The sequence below is a fragment of the Papaver somniferum genome, chromosome 10 (genome assembly GCF_003573695.1).
Source record: "Papaver somniferum cultivar HN1 chromosome 10, ASM357369v1, whole genome shotgun sequence".
Classification (NCBI taxonomy): domain Eukaryota; kingdom Viridiplantae; phylum Streptophyta; class Magnoliopsida; order Ranunculales; family Papaveraceae; genus Papaver; species Papaver somniferum.
In genome coordinates, this window is record NC_039367.1 from 138,631,022 (window position 1) to 138,646,673 (window position 15,652).

At 35.7% G+C, this 15,652-nt stretch overlaps 2 protein-coding genes across 2 annotated transcripts; both read right to left on the minus strand.

The window, feature by feature from the left end:
- Positions 1 to 5,232: 5,232 nt before the first annotated feature.
- Positions 5,233 to 6,888, minus strand: LOC113319698 (inorganic pyrophosphatase 1-like). The gene is made up of 4 exons (XM_026567938.1): positions 6,574 to 6,888; positions 6,291 to 6,412; positions 5,978 to 6,200; positions 5,233 to 5,768 (listed from the first exon to the last, which is right to left on the minus strand). Exons 1-4 carry the CDS (start codon positions 6,709 to 6,711, stop codon positions 5,388 to 5,390), a joined length of 864 nt encoding a protein of 287 aa, XP_026423723.1. The 5' UTR covers positions 6,712 to 6,888; the 3' UTR covers positions 5,233 to 5,387.
- A 4,006-nt stretch (positions 6,889 to 10,894) lies between these two features.
- On the minus strand, positions 10,895 to 14,662 carry LOC113316302. Its single transcript, XM_026564514.1, has 4 exons — positions 14,369 to 14,662; positions 12,771 to 14,107; positions 11,419 to 12,509; positions 10,895 to 11,286 (listed from the first exon to the last, which is right to left on the minus strand). The coding sequence occupies exons 1-4, from the start codon at positions 14,660 to 14,662 to the stop codon at positions 10,895 to 10,897; spliced, it is 3,114 nt and encodes a 1,037-aa protein (XP_026420299.1).
- Positions 14,663 to 15,652: the final 990 nt, after the last annotated feature.

Here is a 15,652-nt window from a genome sequence, read left to right on the forward strand (position 1 = left end):
TTCCATAAATTATATGGAGTTTCATCTGATCCTTAAAAGGGTACCACACACAAGGCCGCAGGTAAGCCTGAACTAACCAACATGGAAATTTCATCTCCTTAACGATACGATTGTTATGTTCAAGGCTTCTAATTGGTTTTGAACGTCAAGTTTATACATATTAAGACTTCTACGCCATCATCCTTATCCCTAAGCAAGTATACAAGATAGTACCTCGTACAATCATCTAAGAAAGTTATAAACCATCTTTTAACATAGTGATTTTGGGTTGAACTCATGTCAACTAGGCCTAACTGAATTAATTCTAGGGGCTTAGAATTACTCTGAACATTTGTGCTTAAAGATTTTATAGAATATTTTGATTCTACACAGATTTCACTTTTGTGTTCAAAATCCAAATTAAATTTGGATACACAGCCTATGCTGGCCATTCTAAGCATTGACTTATAAGTTTACGGTTCCAAATCTACCACGCAAAACATTCAATGAAACAAAGAAATCACGAGATTCAACTATGTTCACTTCATCAATTTTCCCTTTAAGCTTATATAGACCCAAAGTCCTATAACTCTTGCCTAAAAAATCACTGCCTAGTTACAACAAGTTTTCCAGATTCAACTAAAATTTTAATCTTTTAACATCTTCAAAAGAACAAGATACAAGATTCTTGCATATGCTCGGAACATGAAAACTTCATTCAATGTGAGAATATTACAGATATGAGCTTCTGCTCGACCTTTTACTTTTATGCAACCTCTGTCGCAGATGAGTTACTCATAAAGAGTTTCTAGACATCCCTTATCCTCTGATAAGAGGTGAACATGTCTATGTTTCAACAAACATGCTTAGTGGCTCCAGAGTCCACCCCAGTCTCTCATATTGGTTATTAAAATAACTTCCGACATCATGCCACTGAACTCTTTCTAGTTTGTTTCAACTAATTAGCATTAACTTCCTACTTATTAAGGTTTTTATATTGTTTACATTTTACTGTCGTGTGGCCAGGAATTTTACAAACATAACAATCACCCTTAATTAAAGTAATGCCGAATTCAATTTTACGAAACATACCTTTCTTATGAAGACTACGCTTAGAGTTGTGTTTGATGTTCTTTCCTTTATCATATTTGGAAGAATATTGTTCATCCACATGCGCCTGGTAGCCATATCCCTTTTCAATTTCATGTCACAATCTTCGTTTATACTCTGACCACGGATACGGTAATTTCCCAAATTATCTAATACACCACATCTCACAAACCTTAGTTCCGAATCGGAAAATAAAATATAAGTTTTGAAGATAACATCTAGCTCTACAAACTTCGTTTGACTCACCGTTTCAAAAAACTCATGTTACCCCTTTAAAATTAATTTAGTCAACAAAAAATTTTTGCTCGTCAGAATTTTTCAGGAACGTTTCTCTGTTTTATAAAATATCAAAAAAAAACTTCTACAACTCAGAATATTCTGAAATTTTCTGTGGATAGCTATCAAGATGTCTACTACATTAGGTCAAAAGGGTTCATCGAAATTCCTTATAGGTTAAGAGAAAAATTCGAAACTCTACAGCTGACCAAATATTCGTTTTTTGTTTTCACTCCACAATTAACATTCATGATTATTACAAATTCTAACGTCTTAAGATTGTTGGGGTGCAATAATCAAAACAAATAAAAATCAAATAAGTAAAATTTATTGATACTTAGCTCCTTTGTAATGGAAGTGATGGATTTTGACGAAACGAGCGAGCTTCCATATCTCCACAACAGCAACAAGGAAAAACTTTGAAAAACAGAGTGAGTCACGTGTTCAACACGCTTCCCTTAAGACATTAGCGTCCGGCTACACTCAAGAATGATGCTATAGCCCTCACAGGACGTATATCTCCACGATAAAACACCCTACTACACCTACTACTAGCATATGTAGTAGATGCTCAAGGAAAATCGAAAACGCTAAAGAGAACAATATAAAATATTTTTTCCTTGAGGGTCTTTCTAAATTATAGTGAAACCCCTTTCCCATAGATTTTACAAAAGTAGTGAATTTCTTTATATAATGGAATAATACAACTTAAAAAGATGTACTCCCCGATGTGGGACTAAAAAGCTTATATAGTCTTTTAAAATAACTAAAAAGTGGAAACTCCACGGTGTGGGATTATTAAGTTTTTCATTCACAAAAAAAAAAAAAAAAATTATAATTTTTATTAAAACTTTAAAAATCATATTTTATTAATCGTTTTCCAACACCATATTGTCTAGGTGATAGTCGCGGGCGGAACTTTCCACAAAGCTTGACCTTTAGAAGATAACCCTTTGGCTCTCCAACCTTTGATAATCAGGTCAATGCAATTTGGCATAACCCAATCCAATAAACCCGTGAAAGCTATAAAGTAATTCCATATTTTTGTAATTGTTGGACAGTGAAATAATAAATGTGTGGCAGATGAGCCATAAATTTACAGAAAATGGGATATTTAGCCAAAAAAGAAAATTTTCCGGTTCATATGGACGAGTAGACAATTAGTCTGCGTGAAATGGACGGGTTCCGTATCATTCTTAAGTTGGCTATTATACCCCTACGAGCTTCTATCTCTCCGTCTTTTTTAGTTAAAAAATAAAATGGATCTCCTTTCCATCACTTCACCTGCCATTAGTGTTTCTTCCTTCATGATTTCAACCACCATACAACTCCAACTCCATCATCGGTAACATCTTCCTCTGCGATCTCTTCTCCACCATCGTTAACATAAACACAATTATTGATAACATCACTTTCCTTTGTCATCTTAATCTCTTCCACCATCACCAACATCGACATCATCATCTTTCTGCAACAACACCGTCATAGACACCAACAACGCCACCATCAAGATTTGTTTTTCCCGATGCCCTAATTTAATTAAAAAGTTTCAAATTTATTAAATTAAAAAATTTAGGGTTTTGTGTTAAATCAATTTCAGAAGATAAGTGACGAAGGTATTCTCAATTCGTAAGTTTCATAACCTTAATTGTTTTTGTGATTACGTTTGAACTCAAATTGGTTTATCTTAGTTAAAAATTTGATGCACCTGTACATTTGTAGATTAGTTTCTAAATATGAAATTAGAATGCAATGATTTAAGTGTTTGCACTTGTTTTTACCAAAAATGTTTCCATGCTTATTTTGATTGGAATAATTTGGGTTCATTCTGTTTTAAATTTGCATATTGTTTTATTTTTGTTTTGGTAATGTGGATATATTATGTTATTTTCTTGTATAAAGGTAATTGTTCAATCTAGACAGGATGAAACTGGTTTCATCGTGTTTTGAATTGGGTTGAATTTGGTTTCACACATTTTAAACTAGGATGAAACTGGTTTCATCGTGTTTTGAATTGGGTTGAATTTGGTTTCACACGTTTTAAGCTAGGATGAAATTGGTTTCATCGTGTTTTAGATACGATTGAATTTGGTTTCACCCATTTTAAACTAGGCTGAAACTGGTTTCATTGTGTTTTAGGTTGGGTTGAATTTCTATTTTAAACTGAGATGAAACTAATTTCATCGTGTTTTAAATTGAGCTTAATTTGGCTTCACCCATTTTAACTCGGATGAAACTGGTTTCATTGTGTTTTAGACTATGTTGAATTTGGTTTCACACATTTTTACTAGGATGAAACTGGTTTCATCGTGTTTTAGTTTTGGTTGGCTTTGGCTTTACCAGGATGAAACTGTTTTCATCCTGTTTTAGGTTGGGATGGAAACTAATTTAATCCCGCTTAAACTGTTATATGTTTCATATTCATGGTTTTTTCAATCACCAAAGTTGCTTCTTACTCCCCAAAACTATTGATTTCGATATCATAGTATAAAAGGTGTTTGGTTCATTATGAAGCTTCATAAGATTGTGGGTGTTCTTTAGATTTATTTAACACCATGACGTTGGAAGCAACACAATCCAATTTCACCAGGTTGGTTCTTCCATTCCAGATGCACTTTTGCATTGTTATATATCAAAATTGTTCATTCATTTTGACCAATGCTTGGCTAATAATTAGTTGTCAATATGTAATGCAAATTATGTCAAAACCATGTCAAGATTGTGGGTGTTCTTTAGATTTATTTAACACCATGGACATTGGAAGCAACACAATCCAATTGTACCAGGTTGGTTCTTCCATTCAAGATGCACTTTTGCATTGCCATCTATCAAAATTGTTCATTCATTTTGACCTTGGCTAATAATTAGTTGTCAGTATGTAATGCAAACTATGTCAAAACGTTGCACTAAAAGGCCTACATAAACACATTGCAGTAATCTATGCAATCAAATGACTGTTAGTTTTTGCAGCAGCTACACCTATCAAATATTTCTCTCTTGTATTTTTTGTGTCTGTCTTATGTTTAAGTCATTTTTTATTTTGAACAGTCGTTGAGGTGGATCCCTGACTTTCTTTCTTGATTGATAGATACCTTTTTGATGCCATCGAGATAGATGTTACACTGGCGGATTCATATGGGAATATGGTCATTGGTGGAATAATGGAGCACATTGGGGTCTATTTTGGTGATTCAAGGCAATTGAAATACCTTTAGCCAAAGTTGTAATGTTTGTTTTAAGGCAATCAAAACACCTTTAGCCAAATATGGTGCACTGGTCATATGTCAGGCATGTCACTCCAAGACCCACGTTTTACAAAAAAAAAAAGGTGATCCCCACCACACGTCAGTTAAGGAGTTGTACTCCCAGTTGAGAAGTTCCAAAGTTGTGCTTGGACTAAATGCCTAGAATTAGTGAATTTATGGATAGTTGTAAGTCACTGATGTCCAAGAATATAAAAAAGGGTATTTCAGGTAGTGCACTACATTTAGTTATGTAAAAGATGAAAGATTGGGTGAAATATCCAATTTTGATTATTTAAACAGTATTTTAAAGATGTTGGGATATTTAAACAGTATTATTTTTTGCTTATTTTTTTCATCCAGAAATTATTATTTTTGGTCTTTTTAACCAATTTTGTGATAATTTATCAGCAGAATTTGGTAGATTTGTTTCTCTCTCGAGGTTACATCTTGTGGAAAGGGTAATGACTAATGAGCAATGCTTTTCATTTCTTATCTCTGAATTGTTGAATTTTCTATCTTTTAATTCTAATATCAAAAAAACTTAGCTTACATTAATTTTCTCAGCCAAAAACAACAAATCTTCTCGTGGGTACATACTACCCATCCAAGAAAATATAACGAGTCGGAAACCAGAACTTGGCAATTTGATTGCAACTAATATACACATGGATTTAGTACACTTACTGTGACAGTAGTAAATCAACAATGACGGTAGATCTAAACAACAAAAACGTTGGCTTTAAGTGTTTTAGCCAACAATATCGATATCACTAAGAACTAATTTCTAATGGGCACTGGAAGAACTTTAGGAAACGACTCGTGATTTGAAACTGGAATCGTCTGAAACTTGCAATCACCCGCCAACAGAGTTACCCCGGTTGAGTTAATGTTAGCATCTTCGTAGATTATCGTGTTAATGAGTCGAAGTAGAAGTTGTTCTTGCTCTTTTCCATCCGTCCATTCATGAATTTCTGCCTTGATTAGTGATGGATCACTGCTAATTAGCTCCCAGAGTGGGTAATCTTTTCTTGGCATAAGTCGGTCGGATTGCTCAAGCTTCAAACTTGGGCAGTAATCACCCTTTCCATCTCCAAGATAGATAATTCTCTTCTTTCCATTTGCATAAGCTTCTGCTTTGATTCGGTCGAATATTAAACCCTGTATTAACATAAACATTAATCAATTAGCCAACTAATCTTCTTCTAATAAAGTATTACCCCACTCATGTTGATTAGCATGTAACTAGATTTCTTGTCAATTACATGTTCCTCAATGTAAGGATCAAGTTCAGCCAATTGAGTCATCTTGAATCTTGATGATCCGAATACGCATGATTAAAAATAAGCTGAATTATGAGATTAATTTACCTTGCACATGTTGGGAGGGCAGATGGGACAACCATGACAAGCAGTAGTGCAACCATGAGGAGCAGTGGTGAAATCATGGTATGGAAAGATTCTTAATCTTCCTTCGCCATCCATGAAACCCGGGTTGGTGTTGATTTCTGAGAAGTAACTTGATAACCCATGATGTTCTAAGATTGTTTCAATGAAGAACAGATTTGCATCACTTAAAATTTTCAATTCACACCTGAAACAAAAAAAATAATTAAAAATGAGACCCATTTGATAATTACGTGGCAAAATACTTGAAAATTTTGTTGGAATTCAAGAAATTTACCCAAGAGCATGAGCTGATTTGATGGCTGAAATGATATTAGGATCCAATGGAGCACGTCTCAAAACATTGGCAATGTCTTCAATTGTCTTCCCATTTGAGTGAAGCTCTAACATCATCTTATCCTGAAAAGAAAAATCCGAAATGAAATTAAACTCCAGATTCTGAAATCTAACATTTTTTTGATTCATAAATCAACAATGGGGCATCAAAATTTTCATCAAAATAAAAACATATTTCAGTCAAAAATGCGAAAACAGAGAAGACGAAAACAGAGGAAACATACCATGAGAGTATTCCAAGGCATGGTAGGCAATAGTTCTTCAAACAATTGAGTAAAACCCAATTCATCAATGACATAATTATCACTATCGTGATCGATAATCGTCTTGTCGAAGTCGAATACAATCACAATTCCTGCCATTTTATACGTCGTGAATATGAAATTTGAGGTGTGTTTTTGTTTTTTCTGTACAAGAAAGAAGAAGTAGATTTGTTTTTGTGTAGAAACTTGATGTAGTCGAATGATCTATTTATAATGGGGATTTCGTTCTAAAATTGTGAGCGAATGAAGAAGAAAAGAATAATAAAAACGGATTAAGATGCCAATGGAATATTACTTCACCGCATTCTGAAAAGAGCCATCAAAATTTGACAGGTCCATGAGTGTTTCTCCTTTGAGGAAGGTGCCACCATTAAAGGCCTCTACCTAAGATTTCATTATCTTATACAACCATTAGCATTTTAATATGCTGGTCCAATCTTTATGAGCGTTGGATTTGACAACGTTTGAGTGGTTAGTGGCTATGGTAGTGGCGAGTTGCGTATGGAATCGGTACGAGATAAGGTGATTGGGTGGCATATTTGAATATTCGGAGAGAATTTTGCCTTTTGCTTACTCGATGAAATTGGAATATTCCAATTTTTTGTGCTTTGTATTCTTTTCTATTCTTGTTATTCAAGGATTTTTTACCTTTCAAGAAACTCCATTTTTGCCTAATTTTGTGTTCTAAGAACATTTTTTAAACTTTTGGTATTAGCCGTTGGTGTGCTAGACCTAGGCAGCTAGAGGGTACTATTGTTGGTTAGATTAAGAGATATGGTCACGTTATCACGTGTTAATGGTGTTACATAAACATTCCACATGGTTGTACAGCCTTTCAATGACACTCACATTAGGATGCCTTATATGACTGAAAGAACAAAAATAATCCAAAAATTTGGGTGTTATTGTAGTACAGGGATAAACTCATCGGTCACTTGTAAGAAATAAATCGCATAGTTTGGATGGTTTATGTAAAAATACCTCGTCAAATTGGGGTATATCCAGATTAATTGGGAAATACTTATTTTGTTCCCAACCAAGATAGTGGACCAAGGAGTGTATAATATGTGTAAATTTACTCAATTACTCTTCCCCTAATACTAACTAAAACTACCCTGTTTTGATTTCAGATGAAAACGTTATTTTTTCCTTCTCCTTCATCAACAATCTAATGATCAATTCCTTTCTCTTTTTCAATATTTCATCGTTTTCAGATGACTTTTTTTTATTTTTGATTAATCCTTTCAAACTCTTTATAGTATTTTGTTTTGTTATTTGAATGACAAATTAGATCAGAAATTTTGAAATTGTTGAATTGCAGTTACACAGTCGTCATGGTATTTTTTTGGGTCGAGCATGACGACTTTTCATATTATTTTTTTTGTCGTCAAGGTTGTAGGATGAATAGCGCATGGACTTTTCAAAGAGTTTTGTCTATGAAAGTAATATTTACAGGGTCGTCACGGTATTCATCCTTATACCTTGCCGACTACTGTTGCAGTAATTAAGGTCGTCATGTTTTGAAAACTTGAACCTTGCCGACCAAGAACTGTCATAAAACAATTTCTCTATGTACATTATTGCTATTAGTCGGCATGATTGTTTTATCTGTAACCATAACGACCTCGTTTGTAAGATTTTTAGTCGTTGGTGTTTGGAATTCTCGACCTTGTCTACTATAGTTTAGTCGGAAGGTTATGAAATTAATACCTTGCCGACTAATGATGCATTTGTAACACCATTCCTGTAGGTTAAAAAACATATAGTCGGCATGATGATATTTTACTAGCGTGCCTGCTATCTGTGGTCGGTATCTTCCAAATTTGTCGACCTTGCCGATTTTTCATACTTTCATAACTGAAACTGTTGATTCCTTCTATAATTTCGAGTATGAAATCACCTAGCAGCTCTACAATCCTATATTTATAAGTGTTTGGGAATACAGTGTCATTTCCGTTACAAATTCAAAAATAAAAAAAAAAGTCTCAAAAATCTACCCACATAATCCATAAGTTCAATCTAAATAAAACCTAATTTCAAAATTTCAATCACCTGATTATCTAACTAAATTAAATAATCTTATCACATTTATTAGTGTTAATTAAGCAAGGTAGAGTAGCCATTCTTGAAAATATACGGCTAAGGGTTTTTATGGTTTCCTTTAAAATGTCCTTATTTTGTCTCATCTAGGTACACAAGTGGGCCACCTTGTTTTCCTCCACCGGAAGAGCTCAATATTACATATGAGTTGTGACCTTAATCGGTACGATTTCTGCTCGTGACGTCGTTTATAGATCAGCCTGAAAGAAACGCATTTCTAAAGCTTTTATGGGTCTATCCCTCTATCACTGTTCGATGCAACTCCAGGGAACATTGATGAATTTGCTAAGCATGGTAGGATGCTCAATATGATGGGCCGATCATTGTCCCTCTAAACTTGGTTTCAATTTCCGTTATACGGTGTTTGACGACTATTTAAGAATTTGACTTTCAACTACCAAAAGCAAATAAGCAAGAAGTTAGTACGATTAGAAAATTAAAACAACTTCTAAAAGCAAGTTGTGACTTGAATTAGAGAAACAAATTAGCTTTGCTTATTGCTTCTAAGAAGTACTTCTACTTCTGTGAAAAGCAGAGAAATAAACAACTTTTGGTTGCTATAAACACCCTACTAGTTTTTAGGGGACTATTAGCTCCCTTTTGTGTAGAGTGTTATAAATTTTGGCATAACGCTACATGTCACCGATCTGTGTCCAAAACACATGGCGACTTTACGTGTGCTAAGTGCTAACCATTAGCACTTGCCACTTGTGTAGTATTATTTGAACCTACTTAAGTAAAGTCTGTTTTTTTTTTTCTTCTGGTGATCTTTCTTTTTGGTTTTGTTTTTTTATTTGTTAAAGGCAACAGGGTACTACAGATTTGATGTCTGATCTGGTGGCGTATTACCTGGGACTCCTTCGCTCGCATAGCCAACCTAAATTTGAATTTATGTCGTTTGGTTTCATAATTTATTTGATAAGAGTTATTAGGACACAACGATTAGGAGAAGTGGGAATAAGATGCAGCTGGGGTATGCATGAAACCCACCCTCAAGTATGGGAGTGGCACTGAGAAGGAATCTGCTTCTAAATGCAATCTCACGCGATGAAGAGTAAGAACGTTTTGACGTGTGATTCTTCTTCATTGGCGAGGATCAAATCTTGATACTAGTTTAAGATTCTATTCTCGTTATCAAATTGCATTAGACGACATAGGTGTATGATGCGAATAATAATAAATATATTAAATCTAGATGATGGTGCTAGAAGTAATGGGGATGACTCAATAACCATCCACATCAATTATCCGATAAAGTGCCAAGTTCTATGTTTAATTGCCAGCCACCACAGGTTAACTCAACCACGCGTATCTATTCTAGCTATTTATTTTTTTTAAGAAAACTTGGGGGAGCCTAAGGAGTTGGATTAATAATGCAAGTGTGGTCATTGTTTAGACAAACATTAGACCCACTGCTAAGGTTCTTACAAGTTATAGCTAAATTCAAAGCTTGGAGATTTTGGGTTCTATGTAACAGTTTAAGACCCAATAAAACAAAAGTTACAGGTTTGATATGTAATAGAGATTCTTCATTCGATGTCTGTTTTTCCTTGTGGTAGTTTCTACTGAATCTTCCTTTGATTGCTTGGATGTCGAGAGTGTTGAAGTGCTCCAGAATTTCACTTGTTTCAGCATGTATTTCTATGTTCATGTGCTGCTTTTCCTCTGCCCATTGAAAGGTTAAGTCTGCTCCTCCTGTGGCTCCTTCTGCTCCCCACTGTCCTGTGTGTCCTCTGCTATCTACATAGTTGCCTGCAAAATCAGTAATAGTTAGTGCAGAGAAAAACTGATAAGTGTTGGGATCCTGAATAGTACATATTTTTATTAAGAAACCAAAGCTCTGCTTGTGTTGTTGGATCCCAACATTAGTTCCAGGAGTAGCTATATGGGATTCATTCTCAATGATATGCCCCTGAGTATTCAAGGCATGGAAATGTAACTTGTGAATTCTGTTATAATCACAGAGATATTGTTGAATGCTGAGAGTAGTATTCTTAGCATTTGGAGAGATGTTTTGGAAAACTAGATCACATCTAGCCTTCCAAATGAACCAACAAGTGGTTGCATAGATGCAGACATTATGACTGATGTTCGTATTGTGAAACCAGTCATTAAACCAGTCCATGGAAATAGTATGGTGATCAAATAAGACATGATTTCCACCTAACATTTGCTGCCAGACTTAAGTGGCAGCAGGACAGTTGAGGAACATGCGTGTCATAGTTTCCTCCCCACAGTTGCATAATTTGCATATGGGATCAACATAGTGGAGAATGCTTGCAGTTTTGGCATTAGTTGGCAGAACTTCATGAGCACATTTCCAGAGAAAACTTTTGACAGCTGGTGCCACTTCCAAATTCCATATAGCTCTCCAGTCTCTTGTTGTTTGATCATTTCTATAGAGATTCTCTATTTTGGCTTTGTATAGAGCTTTAATAGAGAATTTTCCTGTGTTGTTGAGATTCCAGTGAATAATGTCTTCTTCTCTGGGGTGAATATCAAGATTAGTGATGACTTGAGCAGTGTCAGAGCTAAAGATTTTTTGTATGAGTTGAATATTCCATTCCTTTTGATCTGTCATTAGGTGAGGTAGCAGTTGGATATCATTGAGGCAGTTAGCAGGTTTGATGAGTTCGTCAGTTGAAGTAGATATCTATAAGTCCTCCCAAATTTTTATTGTGTTGCCATTTCATATTCTCCATTCACAGTGTTGTTGTATGTTCTGAATATCTTCTAAAACCCCTTTCCATATCCAGGAGTCTCCATCTTTAGCTTTGGTGTTCATGCTGAGAACATTTCTTCCAAATAAATATTTGGCATCCATCAGTTTGTACCAGAGAGAATCCTTGTCCTGATCCAGTCTCCATCCTATTTTTGTTATCATGGCACTGTTGAAAAGCTCCATATTCATAAAACCTAATCCACCAAGATCCTTAGGTTTGCAAATGTCCGTCCAGGCTTTTGGGTAGTATCCTGTGGGGTTTTCCAGGTTCTTTCCCCAGAAGAAATCTCTTTGTACTTTGTTCATATTTTGACAGGTTTGCTTTGGGATTCTGAAACAATTCATTTGATAGATGCTCGCTATAGAGGTGACATATTTTATTATAACTTCTCTTCCAGCTGGGTTCAGTGGGGAATTATTCCAGCTAGACAGGTTTCTCTTCATCTTATCCACTCCTGGTTTGAAAGATTGGATCTTGCTTCTATGGGTAAATAAAGGAGAGCCTAGATACTTGTCATTTGTAGGTAGAATTTGAACTCCAAGCAGCTTGCAGATAGTAGGCATAAGACCTGGATCAGTGTCCTTGCTGAAGAAGACTCCTGATTTGCTGAAGTTGATGAGTTGGCCAGAAGTATCTCCAAAAATGTTGAGGATATCCTTGAGATTCTGTGCTTCAATAGTGTTTTCCTTACAGAAAACCATATAATCATCAACAAAGAGGAGATGATTTATGGATGGGGCATTTCTACAAATTTTTACTCCAGAGATGAGACCGAACTCTTCATCATGAGATAAGGTTCTGGATAGAGCCTCCATGCAGAAAAAAAACAGGTAAGGAGACAGGGGGTCTCCTCGCCTGAGTCCTCTAGTAGGGTTAAAGAATTTGTCAGGGGAGCCATTTAGAAGGACAACAGTAGAAGTAGTGGATATGCGTTGCATAATCTTGTTGCTCCATTCAGAGTTGAAGCCAATTTTGACCAAAATTGTATGCAGAAACTTCCAGTCCACTCTGTCAAAGGCTTTAGCCATATCAATCTTGATCCCCATACTTCCTTTGTTGCCTTTAAGACCTCTTCTGGTTCTCATGTGGTGAATAATTTCATGGGAAATGGCTATATTATTAGCTATTTGTCTTCCTGGTATGAAGGAAGATTGGTAGGGAGATATGATTTTGTTGAGATATGGTTTCATTCTTTGGGCTAGCAGTTTGGATATGATTTTGTAAGTGGTGTTGCAGAGGCTAATGAGTCTGAAATGGCTGGGACTAGTAGGGTTATCAATTTTGGGTATCAAGGATATGAAGGTTGAGTTCATTTCTTTGAGAAGGTATCCTGACTTGAAGAAATGTTGGACCATTTTAACTAGGTCATCTCCTATAATGTCCCAATTCGCTTGTAAGAAGTTAGGTGGGAAGCCATCTGGTCCTGGAGCTTTATCTTTGGCCATGATGAAGAGAATAACTTTGACCTCACTATCTTCAGGAATTCTATTAAGATTTTTGTTATCTTCAGTGGTTATGACTGTAGGAATGAGGTTAAGGATTTCAGTATTCATAGAAGGAGATTCTGAAGTAGCCATTTTTGAGAAGTGGTTGGTGAAGCATTGCTTTATGTCTTGGTAGTTTTCAATACAGTTTCCAGAACTATCTTGGATGGTATCTATCTTGTTCCTCCTTAATCTGCTTTTTGTAGTTCTGTGGAAATAACTTGTATTCTTATCTCCCAATTTGATATATTGGTCTCTGCTTTTGATTTTCCAAAATTTTTCTTCAATGTCTTGCCATTCTCTGAGAACTTTTATTGCAGTTTGTAAGGCTTTACTTCTGTCCTGATTGAAGTAGTTTTCTTGTAGCCAATGCAGATGTTGCTTACATTCTTCAATGTTTGTCTTTATGTTGCCATAAACTTCTTTGTTCCATATTTTGAGTTTCATATTGACCTCTTTGAGTTTTCTAGCAATTAGAAAAGCGCTAGGACCAGATAAGTTCTTCTGCCAACATTCAAAAATGATATCCTTACAATCCTTATGGTCTAGCCAAGGACCAAAGAACTTGAAAGGGATTTTACCAGTACTCAAGTACGGATTAGTGTTAAGAAAAATGGGATGGTGATCAGAGCCAATAGATAAAAGATTAGTGATAGTAGAGTTTGGATATAGGAGGAGCCAGGACTCAGTGGATAATCCTCTATCCAATCTCTGCTTAGTGACAGAAGGCCCACTTATCTTATTTGTCCAAGTGAAAGGGCGGCCAATGCTGCCTAAATCATTTAGATCCAGATCAATAATCTTGTTACTAAAAATATTAGCTTCAGCATGGTCCAGTGGTTGGGTACTGTATTTTTCAAAATCATGTAAAATAAAGTTGAAATCACCAATAACCAACCAAGGGAGGGAGTTCTTGGAAGTAGTATACTCCAAAACTTTCCAAGAATTTAGTTTACACTGAGTATTATTAGAATTACCATAATAACCAGTGAAGAGCCAGGGAGGGCCACTAGTAGGCTGTATTTTAACATTGATATGGTTAAAAGAACAATCTAGAATCTCAACATCAAGATTGTTCTTCCATATCATTACTAAGCCACCAGTTGTACCACTAGCCCCACCAGGATTAACATGCCAAAATTTTTGGATATTAAGTTGTTTCATAGAATTTAAAAGTTTATCATGTTTCTGTTTGGTTTCAGATATGAAGCAGATATCAGGATTAAATTTGGTCAGCATATCATTAAAATAATTCTTAGTATATTTTTGCCCTAGACCTTGGCATTTCCAGGCTATAGAAGTAAAGAATTGCTAAAAATAGGATACAGGGGGGTATTTAGAGGTTGGTCTCCTAGCTATAGGATCATAGTAGCTTATGATGTAACAGTATGAGGAAATAAAATGTTGGTTGCAGTTTAATCCAAGATAGAAGATAGAGAAGGAAATTACCTCAGGGGTTGGTGTTGATGAGCCATAAGCACCATTAGTCATAAGGGGAAAGCTTGAAGCCATAGTTTCAGCATAGTATTCTGGGTAGTCTTTGAATCTTTTGCTGTTGTCTGTTTCATTGGTTTCCATAGGCTCTGCACCCTGAGTTGATTGCTTCCTTTTTGGCATGACTTTCTGCTTGTCCAAATCCTTAATACTGTCATTATCAAAGGGTGAATCTTCTTCAGTGAAGACATGAATTGTGTTTCTAGCTTTCCAAGCCTTCCTTTTGAACTGGACAGTTTCAGCATCCATTCTTTCCTTGATTTGAGCTAGAGTTATGATGGTTTCGGAAGGGATGATTGGAAAGATACCAGTGGTGTCCAGAGTTTGGTTGGCATTAGTGTTTGAAGGATTTTTAGCTCTAGCTGCTTCCTTGATCTTTGTTTTAGCTTGGTGATTCCTGTAGTTGGTGGAGATTTTCTTTGAGAGCTAAAGTTTTTTGTGCCTCATTTGGCTGGCAATGACATCCGGATGTGGGGAGTTGGGATCAGCTCTAGCAGAGGCTCCAAAAGTGAGGTGTTTTGAAGATGAGGGAGCAAATTTAGCAATTGTTTTTTCCAATTCTTTCTGTTTTGCATTCCTCATATTGATTTCAAATACTTGAGCAGCATCAGCATCAGAATATCCTCTATGAATGACATTTCTTCCTTCTTGAGCGGATTTTTGGTAGGCAGTTTGGGGCGGTGGGAGAGATTGAGGTGTTTCCAGGCTTTTGTGATTTGAGTAGTGGGATTTTGAATGTGTGGGTGGGATGGGGCAGGGTGGGGATGGATGATATAATATTCTACATACTTTGCAGAATTTGATTCCATTGAGAGCATAAGCAAACTCCATCTAATGAGAGATAGTTGGGGTTTCAAAAGCTTCAATATCAAACTTCAAAGGTTTGGTAACATCAATGGTAAGTTTAACTTCTAAAAATTTTTCAAATCTGTCTCTTCCATAAGGTTCCCTGGCAGTTTGAAAGACTCCAACAGGTTGTAGAATATTTTTGATATCTGGTATGATGTGTGATGGGATTCTTTTGATGAGCAGCCAAACCATTACCTTAGTAAATTGTTCTTCATGAATTAAGTATGGGCCTCCAAGGGGGACACCAACAAGAACCATAATCTTGTCAAAAACTCCTCTGGTGCCTCCATTCCTCAGTGTTGAGTAATCATCTTCATGAGTGAGTCTGAGGATGAAAAAAATTCCTTCTTCTATTCCAAATATCAAGTTCAACTCTACCATTAAATTCCC

Coding starts and splice junctions, on each gene's coding strand:
- LOC113319698 (XM_026567938.1), bottom strand. CDS start 6,711: ATGGCAGGAATTGTGATTGTATTCGACTTCGACAAGACGATTATCGAT. Junction 6,413..6,573: donor TGCCTTGGAATACTCTCATG/GTATGTTTCCTC, acceptor TTTTCTTTTCAG/GATAAGATGATGTTAGAGCT. Junction 6,201..6,290: donor AAATCAGCTCATGCTCTTGG/GTAAATTTCTTG, acceptor TTTTTGTTTCAG/GTGTGAATTGAAAATTTTAA.
- LOC113316302 (XM_026564514.1), bottom strand. CDS start 14,662: ATGGATGCTGAAACTGTCCAGTTCAAAAGGAAGGCTTGGAAAGCTAGA. Junction 14,108..14,368: donor CATCAACACCAACCCCTGAG/GTAATTTCCTTC, acceptor GAAACCAAACAG/AAACATGATAAACTTTTAAA. Junction 12,510..12,770: donor ATGGTCCAACATTTCTTCAA/GTCAGGATACCT, acceptor CATGAGAACCAG/AAGAGGTCTTAAAGGCAACA.